The sequence below is a fragment of the Coenobita brevimanus genome, chromosome 71 (assembly GCF_032717465.1).
Source record: "Coenobita brevimanus isolate Jiangsu-jjx chromosome 71, ASM3271746v2, whole genome shotgun sequence".
Lineage (NCBI taxonomy): Eukaryota > Metazoa > Arthropoda > Malacostraca > Decapoda > Coenobitidae > Coenobita > Coenobita brevimanus.
The window spans coordinates 58,864,988-58,879,151 of record NC_137024.1 but is presented as its reverse complement, the minus strand read 5'-3'; the positions used below and the strand labels follow the sequence as shown (position 1 = coordinate 58,879,151).

General features: G+C 43.2%; 1 protein-coding gene across 1 annotated transcript; it reads right to left on the bottom strand.

The window, feature by feature from the left end:
* Window positions 1-4,339: 4,339 nt before the first annotated feature.
* On the bottom strand, window positions 4,340-8,413 carry LOC145406572 (compound eye opsin BCRH1-like). Its single transcript, XM_080277649.1, has 7 exons — window positions 8,209-8,413; window positions 7,729-7,882; window positions 6,965-7,206; window positions 6,114-6,272; window positions 5,205-5,309; window positions 4,647-4,769; window positions 4,340-4,461 (listed from the first exon to the last, which is right to left on the bottom strand). Exons 1-7 carry the CDS (start codon window positions 8,383-8,385, stop codon window positions 4,363-4,365), a joined length of 1,059 nt encoding a protein of 352 aa, XP_080133775.1. The 5' UTR covers window positions 8,386-8,413; the 3' UTR covers window positions 4,340-4,362.
* Between the last annotated feature and the right edge of the window lie 5,751 nt (window positions 8,414-14,164).

The window sequence follows — 14,164 nt, the reverse complement described above, 5'->3', positions numbered from 1 at the left end:
GAGTTTTTAGCGGCCTTCCATTGCTGAAATATATTGATAAGGCACTGCATATTAATCTGAAATAGTGCAATTAATTTTTACAAGCAGGCCAAATATTAAAACACTGCAAATATTTGGACACTCGCTTGACTCCCGGGTACCGTGTACACATGGAGCTCATGACGCGAGGGGAAGGGGGGCCACGCGAGTTTTTTTAATATGTTTAGTGAACTATGTGTGTTTTTGCTTCGTGTCCAGTGTGTTCGTGTGCTTTGGAAGTGCGTGGTGAACTGGAACAATTTGTGCTGCCAAGAAGAACTGCGGTGTGAGGCTATAAAGGTAAGAATATTCATGTTTGGATTTCGCTGAAGGAGTTGGCCTAGAACGGGTATAATTAATGCTTATTTATTTCTATATATGTAACTCTTTGGCAGATAACAAGCTTGGGTAAATTCTGAGAATGTTGTAGATAGCTTAGGTTACAAGCTCAGCGTAATCAAGGGTCGAGGAAAATTTTGTTTTTTGCAGTATGAGTCAAAGCAAGGTAAGCCAAGAAACTGAGTGCATCTGCCTTTAGCATTTTCAAGGCAAAATTGGCCAAGGCAGGGCATCAAAACTTTAGTAGCTGTGCCGCTGGTGAAATTATCAGGCTACACGGATGTATTGTCAGAGAGGTGCAGTAGATGTAATTTAAATATTGACATGGCCTCTTCCCGGAAATGAATTTAATGGTAGACCTGCTGAGTGATTTTTGAAACTAGGTACCGGGTATGTATAATTTGTACTGAAGGATACTGATGATCATTAGCATTATTATTAGCAATATTTGCATTGTGCTTTAAGGTGTTCTTAGGTAATGTCCAGAACAGGACCACCCTTGTGAGTTAGGTTATGATTGGTTAGGCTAGGTTAGGTTGGGAATGTTAAAATGTATTTTAAGTTGGGTTATGTTCTGCCCTTTTCCCTAACAGTGTTTGCAGATCTTGCCAGCCATTACGTTGTAGAAAAGAGTAGTACAGAACCAGACACATTTGAAAATGCTTTCTGACATGGACTTAACCTGATATAGGGCAAACCAAACATAGCCTGACCAAACCTAACCTAACCCCAGAATGCAGTGATGTTGTTGATAATTAGCTACCCATTTTTTTTTCATTCGAGGAACTTAGACAGCTTGTAAAATAATGTGTAAAGGGAGATAGTAATGTTAGTATTAATAAAGAAAAGTGAAGAGTTAAAGAAGAGGTAAAAGCTAACTGGGAAAGTGAAGGAAGGTTGTAAGGATAAAATTAGTTTATGATGCATCCTAAAAAGGGCCAAGGCCCTGGATTTGTATATGATGAGCATGATACCGTTATTTTAGTGTGATTCCATAGTAACCAGCAATATTGAACATTAGTAATGAGACCTGGGAAGGATTACTGACTGGTCTACGATATGTTTGTGATATCTGGTGACTGTCATATTTTCAAACAGTGTTTTCTTTGAGGTTTTGAACACTTTATGCCATGTTTTTACTCTGTGTATTCCTTCCTTCTGTAAGTCCTGCCTTTTCTGTTGGAAGTTTAAGCCTTTTTAATGGGAAAAGTGGTTATTTGCTCATTAATATAACTCCATGTTATTGCAAAATGTAATAGCTAATAAGGCTGCGTGTGCCTTTCTGCTTCAGAGGCCATAGTATTATTGAAGTTACTTAAACTACAGGAATTACCGTTAGTTGTGGCTTATATTTTAAGTGTTTTACAGTTGTTTGAGGACAATAGTAGGAGACTAGAGCTCAGTGTACCGAATATCAGTTAATCCCTTGGCTTTCCTGTTTAGCTCCATCAGTACTTGCAGCAGAAGGCTTGTTGAAGTGTGATTGTCTGGTTCTCCTGCATATATAATTAATGACTTGTTTACAAAATAATGTTAACCAAATTTGATAAGCTTTATGAAAGGCCTGTTTAAGGTAGCAAGTCATATTGTAACATAGGCTATCTGAAAATTCTTCAGAAATATCTATGAAATTCTGCAACCTTTTTTCCTGACGGGACTCCCTCCCAGACTTCACTGGGGGAAGTTTTGCTCACACGAAGCAACCCTCCTCATCCCCATTTAGTCGCCTCGCACCTTTGACGCTTGGCATTCAGTAATAGCATACCGTGACGTTATCACTTCTGCTACTGAACATTGATATATTTTCATATCGAAATCTTAAAAGAGATGGGAATCACTCTGCACTGGTCTCATTGTTTGTGAGCTATGTAATATCTGTGAAGCATCTTTGGGTACCTTGCCCACTGACCTTTACTAGACATACCGTGAGTGACTAACATTACTAAAGGTAAATTTAAGACCATCTCAAGACCATTTCTTTGGGCAAATGCTCAGTTTTGTTTATACCGTAGCAGTATTATATGACGCTCAGGTATGTCGGGCTCGCTGTCAATGATATCGTTTGACGTGACTTTAAATATAACGGGTAAGATGTGATCATGGATGAGCTAATAGTACCTGTATTAAGCAAAAACATCATTACTTGTTAGGTGTGGTGTACGGTATGTTGTTCACCACCACCACCACCACCACCTATTTTTCCCATCCAAGGATGAAGTGAAGATTAATCAGTAGTAAAAATTAAAAAGACTGACTAAGAGGGTGTATGTAGGTGAGGTGGAGGGAGGGAGAGGGAGGGGTAGACCGAGGATGAGGTGGAGGGATGGAGTTGAGAGGTATACGAGGGAGGGGGGGGTGAGTTGGGGGAGGGGAGTCAAATGGTGGGTGACAGAGTGACTTGGAGGCGTTTTGTCTGCGGCCACCCTTTGCGGGATTAGGGCGTCGGGCTATAGATAGATAGATATAGATAGATAGATAGAAAAATTAAAAATGTATAAACAACGTCAGAAAAAAAAAAAAGTTATGAGAGGAAAAATGAAAAACAAACAAAATTGCAGGGATATATTCGATCTAGTGTAGTGTTTGTTGTCTTCTACCATAATGAGTTGACACAATGAGTAGTATTTTGAGTGGCAGAGGAAGCTTCGTGACGCCTGTTCCGTTGCAATCCAATCTGCATAGTACGCCTTATCTTGCATGCTCTTCATATCGGTGCAACATCGACATGGTTCGGATCACTAACACACAAGAGAATACTGAGGTGTAATATGCGGAATGAATCGCTAAAGGGATGGCATTACGAGGTTTCCCTAGCCACTTAGAATACAAGTCCGCGTTTGAGGTATCACGTCGTGGCCACGTCGAGAGAGAGAACAGCGATCAACATTCCGACTTCGTTGAAAAGACTCTGAAAAGATAAAAGGTAATGTTGACTCAGTTGATGAAAGATGAATGTTCAGCGTATTGATAAAAAACAAATGTTGAATACAGGGATAAAATATGATGTTGAATATATTAATAACAAGAGGAATGTTGAATACGTTAAAAAAAAGATTATGTTTACAATAGATAGATGAATGTTCAGTGGATTGGTAAAATATAAATGTTGAATACTGGAATGAAATATAATGTTGGATATATTAATAAGGGATGAATGTTAAATACGGTAATAAAAGATAATGTTGACTGAATTGATAAAAGATAAATGTTGAATATAGGCTATTGATAAATGATGAATGTTGTATATACTGATAATGTTGAATACTGGGATGGTAAATGTTTAATGATATTGATGATTGTTATGCATATTAGATAATGATGGTGGAAGGTTAGTGGAGATAAATGTGGAATGATAGAAATGTTATGAATAATGGTGAATGTTGTTAAATAATACGTTTGATAATTGATGTTGATGAATAAGGGAGGAATAACGTCATTGATTATAGTATCGGTAACTGATGTTTAGCCCATTCAGTCCAGTGATTTATTCTATTATTTCCCTGCTATCTTTGTACGATTATATTTAAGGAGAGACGAAACATTTTGGACCAGAGGGGAGGCGAAACATTTAACACTGGAGGGGTAAACAACAGCCTCCATTAACCTCGTTACTGATAATGTTCTATCTATATTTAATAAATATTTCTTAGGCTAGCAAGAATGAAGTGAAAAAGCTCCCACCGTAGCTAAGAGAGAATAGTGAATATAATACGGTATTAATAGGCTTGACAATAATACGGTAGTGATAAGCTTGACAGTAGTACGGTAACTAAGTTTGACAATAATGCGGTAATAATAAGCTTGACAAAAATACGGTAATAATAAGCTTGGCAATAATACGGTAATGATGAACTTGACACTAATACGGTAATGATAAACTTGGCAATAATACGGTAATAATAACATACAGTAATACGGTAATAATAACCTACAGCAATACGGTAATGATAAGCTATAGTAACCACACCATCATCATGCTTACCGAATACCCGACCAGCTTGCGTTTTATGACTTCTCGTTGGCAGTAGCGGTGGATTGATCATCGCTACTGGTTTTGGCCTCAACCTCATGGACGCAGAACCATGGCATGTACTGGGTGATGGCCTGGCAGAGAGAGAGGGAAAAAAAATTATCAGAGAGAGAGAGAGAGGAGGGAGAAATTCAAACTTCCACTCCCATACGACTTTGATTTTGATATGAGTAATTGCAGAGATGTTAGAGAGAGAGAGAGAGAGAGAGAGAGAGAGAGAGAGAGAGAGAGAGAGAGAGAGAGATTCTTTCTTCCTTACCAGCCGGAACTTGGGATGGTTGATGGCGTAGACGAAGGGGTTGTAGCAGCTGGCAGATTTGGCGAGGAGGGCGGGCAGCATGGTGACCAGCGGAGTGATGTTCTCGTGGTCACCAAACACACCCTATGAACAGAAGAACACTAGAACATTTAGAGCATAGCGAAAGAAAAATATAACAGCAGGAGAGAACAGCGTAAGAAAAGTATAACAGAACGACAGACAATAGCGTGCGGAATGATTGTGACTTGGTAATGTTTTGATGTTATGTGATGTTCTTGTGATCACCAGACACACCCTAAGAAGAATATAACAAAAATATAACATTAAACCAGTCAGTATTATAGCGTAAGAACAGAGTGAGAGAGGGGGGTGGAAGTTGGGGGGAGGGCAGTGAAATGGCAGGGGACAAGGCGACATGGAAGCGATTAGTTTGTGGCACCCCTTACGAGATTATGGCTTCTGGCTAGAGATACTTTATTGTAGACTATTCCTGTGCATTTTACCTGTTAACTAGAGTAGTCCTTTTCCTTTACTAATAATTCCTCTCTCTTTACCAACCTGGATGGTGATTACAGCGTACGGGGTCCAACAGATGAGCCAGAGGGACACATTGGCGATGGCGGTTTTGGCGATACGGATTTCGGCGCGCTGGGACTCGGCCTCCTGTAGAAGCGACGTGAGTGTTGAAATAGTGGAACCATTTTTGTATGTATTTGTGAATATTGAAATGTTGGGACGTTTTTTTGTATCTGTGAACGCTTTTTTCGTTTTTTTTTTTTTCATTATTCGTAGGATTGTTATAGATCTGAGTGTTGAAATGTTGAAACGTTTTTGTATTTATGAATGTTGAAATGGGACGTTTTTTGTCGTTATTTCTGAACGTTTTTTATCGTTATTTTTTTGTTTGTAATAGGATCTTTATGAAGTGGTGTACCTGAGAGAATAGTCCCCTTGTGTGCACCTAGAGGCAGAGACCGAGAATGTAAACAAGACTATTTTTCTTTATTATGTTTAAGTTAAATGATTTTTTTGAGGGGAGGGGGTTGTGTGGAGGGTGGAGAGGGATCAATATTAGATACTTTATTACGAGATTTAGTTATTATACCCTATTTTTTTTTTTTTTCGCAGTTAACGCCCATAGGTAGAGGTTCCATCCAGTCCTGATAAGTTAACTAAAAATTTTAAGTGTTAATGTATAATTCTGTGTGTGTGTGTGTGTGTGTGTGTGTGTGTGTGTGTGTGTGTTAGGGGGGGTATGGGGAGTATCTTAGTACCGGTGTCAGTGGATGATTACGTTTTTATTTTTACATAGTTTTTTGTGAAAGAAATTTACTCAGTCTCTTCATCTTTCATTCACTTGCATATTCATCTCATAGGTATACATTCCTTAATATTTTCTCTCTCTCTCTCTCTCGTACGTCTGAGTCTGAAAAAGCACTATAAGGTCTTTTTTTCTACGTAACTCACACTGGATCGCAGAGAAGCCACGTTCATCTTCTTGGCCTGTGCCCTCATGGCGGCCTCGTGCGCGTAGATGGCTTTGACGATGAACACGTAGGAGAAGACGATGACGGTGGCGGGGAACACAAAGTCGAACACGATGATGAAGATGTTGTAGCTCTTGACCTGAAAGTGTGACGAGAGAATGCATGAGTCTGTGCAAGAATAAGAAGAATCAATAGGAGAGGGAATGGAAGTGGTGGATAATGGAGAGCCTGCGGGGAGAGGATGGGTGAGTGTGCAAGAATAAGGAGAAAAAAATAGGAGTGTGAATGGAGATGGTGTTGTAGAGAAAGCTGTAATGAGAAGAAATGGGAGAGAGAATGGAGATGATGCTGGTGGAGAATGAGTCTGTGCTGAAGCAAGGGCAAATGGATGAAGGTGTTGCTCTTTGTCTGCAGCTGGGGGAGAATGCGTGAGTCTGTCCAGGAGTAAGGAGAGAAACTGGGGAACAGAAAATGGATAATTTGGTTCTGAAATGAGGAAGGGAGAGGATGGATTAGATTGTGAAAGAATGGAGGGGGGAAAATGAAAGAAGAGGAAATATTAGTGTTGATACAGGATGTGGGAAAAAGAATATGGGAGTTAATATGGAAGTCGGAGAAGAATGGGTGACGATGCTACGCTCTAACTGTCTGCAAGTGGGTTAGCATGAATGTCTATGCTAGAATGAGAAGAAAAAATTGGGTGAGTCGGCCCTGGAGAGAGTGGGTGGGAGTGTCGATGGAAGAAGAAGAAACAGTGGCTGCGAGTGTCGGTGGAGAGCTGAACATGAATAAAAATATAAGGTACCGCAAAGAACTGCCAGCCCCACGCACCATGAAGTCCTGGGAGAGGTAGTCGTAGCTGCAGGAGTCCAGGATGCCCTCAGGGATGTACTTGCCCCAGCCGAAGAAGGGCGGGAGGGCGCATCCGGTGGCCATGATCCAGGCGAAGGCGCACATGGCCATTGCCTTGCCGCTGGTCAGTTTGGGTCCGTTGAAGCCGTTGCAGATGATGTTGTAACGGTCCCAGGAGATCATGCCAAGGGTGTAGATGCTGCACACACCGGTGACGGCACCTGAGGGAGGCGAGAGAGTGAGAGTGGATATGCATGTGTGTGTGTGTGTGAGAGAGAGAGAGAGAGAGAGAGAGAGAGAGAGAGAGACTGTGTCTGAGAAAGTGAGAGAGGTATAATATATGAGAAAGACAAGGGTAGGTGTAGGTGTAACGGTCCCACGAGATCACATGGACGCGTAGATGCTGTATAGGCTACACCGATTAGTGTAACAATATCATTTTTTTAATGACAGTTTTTTAAATAGAAAATTAACACCTGTACCTCAAGGGATCTCTCTTCACTTGAAGGAAATCGTCTGGCGTTATATTACTTGAGATTATTTTCAACTGCATCACCCTGAGGGACCTTTTCAGTAAAATCGTTTGACTTTTGCCCTGTTAATATACAAATACCCTCTTAGCAAAACCTTTACCGCATACCTGAGCACGATAGGTGGAGAAATGAACAGGAGTGAACTAGCCACCTTGGGATGGTTGTTATGCCTGCCTATACTACCTTAGCCGACGGGAATACTAGGCTTACCAAAGGCGGCGTAGAGCTCGCAGAAGAAGGGGCTGAACATCCATCGTCCACCCATGAAGCAATTGTAGGCGAAGGGTGGGAAGTTGGTGGTCAGCATGAGAAGGTCAGAGAGAGCCAGATTTACCACCAGCATGTTGGAGGGCGTCTTCAGGGCCTGGGAGAGACAGGGAGAGAAAGTGAGTGAGAGTGTGTGAGACAGTAAGTGTGAGACTTTGATTTAGCTTAAAGCATTAGGAAGAGTAGGGTTCAGGAGGAGAGAGAGAGAGAGAGAGATTGAAGAGGGGGACATTGAAAGAATAAGTCCTACAAGAAATATTTCGACTTTCAGAATCTTCCCCGACCTACTTTCCTTCCAAATCTCCCTTCCTTCCTTCCTTATCCATTCTATACCTCTCTTATTTACTTCTCCCCTGCCATCCATCATTCCATCCTTCAACTCTCCTTACACTACCATACCTCTTTACCATCCCATCTACCCACCTTGGACTTCATGTAGAGGTAGATGACGAGTCCATTTCCAACCCAGGAGAAGAAGCCGAGGAAGATGTAGATGACACCCAGGAGGTAGTGCCACATGGGGTTGACAGGGGGAAATTTGTACCAGTGTTGGTGGATCATGGGCTTAATCGTCTCGGGCACGAAGTCAACCACGGTCATTCCATCGGGGTATCCAAATGATGGCTCCTGGCTGGGATGGGAAGAAGAGGGGGGGGTTAGGAAGAATGGGAAGATGCAAACGGAAAGGGAATGGAGGAGGAGGGGCAGAAGAGGAGAGAATGGGAAGGAAGTTTTGGAAAACGGAGAGGAAAAGGATAGGGAGGGGAGTGAGGAGAAACGAGGGGGAAGTGGAGGGTTTAGGAAGGCAGTGGAAGAAAGGAGAAAGGGAAGAGAGAAGAAAAGGAGAAGAAGAAGGGAGAGAATGAGGAGGGGGCGAGTGAAAAATGGAGAGAAAAAGAAAAGGATGTGGATAGGAATGGGGAGAAGGGGGAGGAAGTGGAGGGTTTAGAAAAGCAGTGGAAGAAAGGAGAACGGGGAAATAAAAAAAGAAAGCGAAAGGGAGAGAAGGAGGGGGAGAAGAGGGAGGAGAGTGCGAAATGGAGAGAAAATGGGGAGAGAATTTGTTAAAAAGTAGGGTGGAGGAAACAGGATAGAGAGGCAACATAGAAAAGAACAGGGAGAGAAGAAGAGGGGGAGGAGGAGAGTGGAAAATGGAGGGGAGAGAAAGAGAAAAACTTGCCTGCCTGGGGGAGGAAATATAGGAGGTAAAGTGTAATATGGAGAGAGGGAGGGAGGAAGGGAGGGGGAGAAGTTGGAAGGATGATAGTGAAAGAATAATGAGCAGTAGTAGTATTAGTAGTAGTAATAATAATGATAATAATAATAATATTGATCATAATAATAGATGGAAGTGGAGAAGGTGAGAAGAGGAAGGGAGGAGTGGAGGGAATTGGAAAGAGGAGAGGGGAGAGAGGCGAGATGGGAGAAGGGAGGAGAGGAAAGGGGAGAGAAAATGTGAGAGGGGAAAGTTGAAATGGAAGAAGGCTGTCTGGCTAGTGTGGAGGGAAAGAAAAGTTGGAATATTATAGAGAACGAGGTGAAGTGAGGTCAGGGAGAGAGAGAGAGAGAGAGAGAGAGAGAGAGAGAGGTGACGAAGGAAAGTTAGATTGAATGGGGCATGCTTAACTTGGCTGAGGTCTTCAGGGAGAGAGAGAGAGAGAGAGTCAAAAAGAAAAATATAAGAAAGTTGCTTCAAACTCTTTCAGATGAGGATACACTCAGACACATTAATCCCTCCAATTATGATTTACCTCTATACATTTTTTATTACATTCTTGCTCGCACAGAACGATTTTTATAACGAGAGGACGTCTTGCTCTGGAGGGGTTAGTGAAGTTGGAAAGCCTCTCAGAAGCTGAATAAAATCGTCTGGAAGCAGCAAGAATAACTAAGAAAAAAAATCACCCTCATTTCTTCAACGCAGTAAAGTAGTTTATCTATATTATTGCTATCAACAGACGAGTTTATTCAGCTTAAGAAGGACCTCCCGTGTGGAAGGAGTTGCTGTACGCTGTTGTCTAAGACTTGGTTCGGTTGTACTAAATTAGACTGGGTAAGGTCATAGGCTGGATTGTTAGGTTAGGTTAGGTGGGGTTTAGTGAGGCTTGGTTTAATTGGGTAGGGTCACAGGCTGGATTGTTAGGTTGGGTTTACTGAGGCGTGGTTGACTTGGGTTAGACTGTCAGGTATGTGGAGTGACGCACCTGAAGAAAGCCACTGATGGTCCCGTGACGTTGGCCATGGCGGTGGTGGCTTTGGCTTAGCGTCCTCTGTGCCGCACTTCGGGTCGGTAAAGGGAAGTCGGATGAGGAGCGTCTCTCTGCCCAACCCAGCACACACACTGGCTTATATACGAGGCAGGGGCAGGCAGGGGAGACGAGGAGGGAGAGGAGGAGATTTTGCAGTGGAGTGGAAGGAGATTTGGAAGAGGAGGGAAGGGGAGAAGGGGGGAGGAGACATGGAAGAGGAGAGTGGGAGGGAGGGGGGAACATGAAAGAGGAAGAGGGGGAGAGAGAGGGGATTGTAAGGTGAAGGGGGAAGGGAGAGATAGAGAAGTGAGTGATCTTTGTGAGGGCTGAAGGAGGGAGGGAGATAGGGGAGAGGGAGAGATAGGGAAGGGGAGAGGGGAGGGGAGGGAAGTCTTGTAACAGGTGTATGTGCATATGGGGGGGAGGGGGAGAGAAGAATGGTCAAGAAGCTGCAGAAAATGGGATTAGTCAAGGAGGGAGGTGGAAGAAAGAGGGGAGGGGGGAGGGGAGGAAAGTGGGAGGCGAGAACAGTAGAAATGAGAGGATGGGGAGGAGAAAGGAAGAAGAGGGGAGGGAAGGGAGGGAGGCAGAGATAAAAGAAAGAGTAGAGAGGAAGAAGGGGACGATGAGGACTAGCGGGGGAATGAGGATGTAGAACTGAGAGGAGAGGGAAGGGGGAGGGGAAGAAAGGTAGGGATAAAGGTGAGAGGAGGAGGAAGGGGGGGTGAAGAATGTAAGGAAGAAGAAGGAAGGATAGGGGTGTGAGAAGGTTAAGAAGGACGAGGAAGGAGGGGAGGGAAGTAGGGGAAGGGGAGGGGAAGGGTTGGAGGTGAGGGGAAGGGTAACTTATTAATATATGGTAATGCGTATACAGCTACCGGTAGACTTTCTTGCTTGCTGACATGAAGGGGAGTTGGGGGAGAGGTATTAGGAGTGATGGGGAGAGAAGAAGGGAAGGGAAAAGGAAGGGGGAGGGAAGAGAAGGAGGGAGGAGCAAAGTCGGAAGGAAGGAAGGAAGAGGAGGGTGGCAAAAGGAGGTGAGGAAATGAGCCCAAAGAAAAACAGAGACTAAGGAAGTTTTAGCATACAGTCGGGTACAAAAGTTCGTCTATCAGGTTAGAAATAGTTGCCATCAGAGGAAAATGACGAGAGAGAGAGAGAGAGGGGGGGGGGGGAAATCAGGCCTGCAGAATTTAAATGGCTTTACGTCCTTCACATTTCTTAACATTACAATGACCTGGTTTCTTTGTTTCCTCCTCCCCCATGTCATCATTATCATCATCATTTTTTTTCTACCTAAGGAAGTGTCGATTTTAAATAAACATATGAGTCAGCGAGAACGTCAGTGAAGCTTGACAGTCGTATATCATCATCATCATCATCGAAGCCTTCATTTCCTTTCCTCCTCCCCCACAAGCGTGCATCACCACTCTCTTCCCTACATAAATAAGATCTGGTAAATACTTGCAGCGAAGAATATATACCAGTTAGTAGCGTATGAGTGTGGAGTAAGTAGGCATAATCATTAACACGAGCTCCTGTGACTCAGCTGAATAAACTTGTCAGATGTTTGCTGGAACAGAACACGCGAATTGCCCGTAACTTTAAGAGGGTGAATGACTGAAGTAGCTGTTCCTTTATCTTTCCTACTTATCTGTCTGTCTTATCCAGTCCTCTGTATACTGTATTAGGAGCGTAGGGCCCCGGAGCTAGGCTACTTAGTGCAGAAATTTAACGCTTGAGTAACCAATCGCTTTTCCCCTGAAGAGGTATCCAGTAGGTTATGTAAGTGAGAATGACTGAGTGACTGCTAGTGGTGCGTGTGAGAGGTTTAGATTTGTCATAGTTACCGCCACCTGCTCAGTCTCTTCGCTTCATTGCTTCCCACTCGCTCGGGAAAGACAGACAAGAGAGAGAGAGAGAGAAACGCACACATTTTATGTACACATTCATTTATATTTTGCACAAAGAAGTTCATGTGAGAGAGAGAGAGAGAGAGAGAGAGAGAGAGAGTTACCGCTGAATTGAATTCAGTTTTCCCTTTCCTAGATCAAGTTACGTTTTCTTTGATATCGTTATTTCAATTATTTAGTTCATATCAAAATAATACCTAAAGTAACTTAGGTGAAACTTTAAAAATCTGGTACAAATGAGATGAGGTTTTTTTTTTTTTTTTTTTTTTTTTTTTTTTTTTTTAAGATCTAAATGCTTGTGTCCTTATTATGCAATATTCCATTTTCGTTCATAAGATTTTCCATTTCTCTTCATGTACAGTTTCTTGCAATTTCCACGTACCATACACGGGCGCCTCACCTGTTACGTAAAGGACAAAGTTAACAAGCTTAGCCACCCCTCCCCCCTTCTCTTTCTCGCGTCTTGAAGCCTTTGCAGTAAGCATTGAAGCCCCCCTCCCCCCACCGCCCTTGTGTTGTGGGGCTTCAGCTGGAGACGTGAAGGAGATCTTGGAAGATGCCTCACGCGCTATGTGTCAGAATATGCACATACTGAAGCCTTAGTGGCCTTAATATTACTACACTGGGTCTCTCTCTCTCTCTCTCTCTCTCTCTCTCTCTCTCTCAGACATGAAAATAATGTTCTCCCCTGAAGGGTGGTGAATACGCGATAGCTTCCTTGGAGTCGAGAAATTTTGTGATGCCTTTTGGTCACGGATATCAACATTTATGTGATTCGCACGATCTGCCTGTCTGTCTGTCTGTCTGCACACACACACACACACACACACACACACACACACTAATAGTAGTAGTTAGGAGTTACAATCCCAAGTTCATATGGATGTGAACCAAGTGGACTGCAGGCTAAAGTTGCCCTCCTCCTGCAGCCTCCATCCTCCTGTAGGGGGATAGGGAGGGATCTGAGGGACGTTTATATAAGCAAGCAGCACCACCGCCGGGTCATATCAGTTCCACCACGTGAAGGCGTCCCCGTCCACCGTAAATAAGACCTACAAGCATGATAAGGCTAATTGGCTGTGTGACGTCACGGTTATAACTCCCTAACTCGATAATGCCCGACCGCCTTACGCAAAATGACGCTCTTCAGTTACGCCGTTACGCTTTTTACGCATCCGGGGACCCTCTGTATTACGGACAAGGCGGCCATTTTGGGTCCAGGGTGCGTAACACGAAGGGACAAGGGGTTAAGAGCCGTGGGAATTACGTGCTTCGATAACGATATGAGTATTATTATTATTATTATTATTATTATTATTATTATTATTATTATTTCCACTCGTACAGCTTGTATTCTTAACATCATTCCTGTTGTGATTTATCTTGCACGTTAAACCCCAGTACAATCTTTACATATTATTTAAGGTTACTATGTAGGTATTAGCCATGTAAATAGATAAAAATAGATAAATAGATATGAAGGTGAAAATGGAAAATAAATCGCTAGAGGATTGGGATTACGAAGCCTTTGTCAATATACTGCTGACGTCTTTCTTATTCATATGTATCTCATCCATATATACATTCAATAACTCATCTGACTCTCTCTCTCTCTCTCTCTCTCTCTCTCTCTCTCTCTCTCTCTCTCTCTCTCATTGCCACGTTGTATACCAATATTTTATGGTCAAGTTACTCGTAATCGTGTGAGAGGGAGAGAGAGAGAGAGAGAGAGAGAGAGAGAGAGAGTACTTTTTATGATTCGCAAATCCGATCACTTAACCAAGTCGCTTACACACACACACACACACACACACACACACACACACACACACACACACACGCTTGGAGCATGTCTGTCACTTTCTGATGCATCATGTCCTACAGCATTGTCTTGGGGCAGAGAAACACATCAAAACTTTCTCTCCATTCTTTTCTCCATTCTCCCTCCCATCTTCCTCTCTTTCCTTCCCTCCACATCCTTTTTCTCCTCCCTTTCCACCTTTCCCCCCGTTATTTCCTCTCTCTCTCTCTCTCTCTCTCTCTCTCTCTCTCTCTCTCCTCAGGATACAAGAACATCCTTCCTCCTTCCTGCCTCCTTCCTGCCTCCTCCTTCCTTTATTACTTCCCTCCTCTCCTCCCTTCTCTCCTCCCCTCTTCCTTCCTACCCCATCGACCCTTCCTCCTCTCCCTTCTACCTCCCTTCCTTCCTGCCTTCAC

Coding starts and splice junctions, on each gene's coding strand:
- LOC145406572 (XM_080277649.1), bottom strand. CDS start 8,385: ATGACCGTGGTTGACTTCGTGCCCGAGACGATTAAGCCCATGATCCAC. Junction 7,883..8,208: donor ACCTCTACATGAAGTCCAAG/GTGGGTAGATGG, acceptor TGTCTCTCCCAG/GCCCTGAAGACGCCCTCCAA. Junction 4,462..4,646: donor ACCATCCCAAGTTCCGGCTG/GTAAGGAAGAAA, acceptor TCTCTCTGCCAG/GCCATCACCCAGTACATGCC.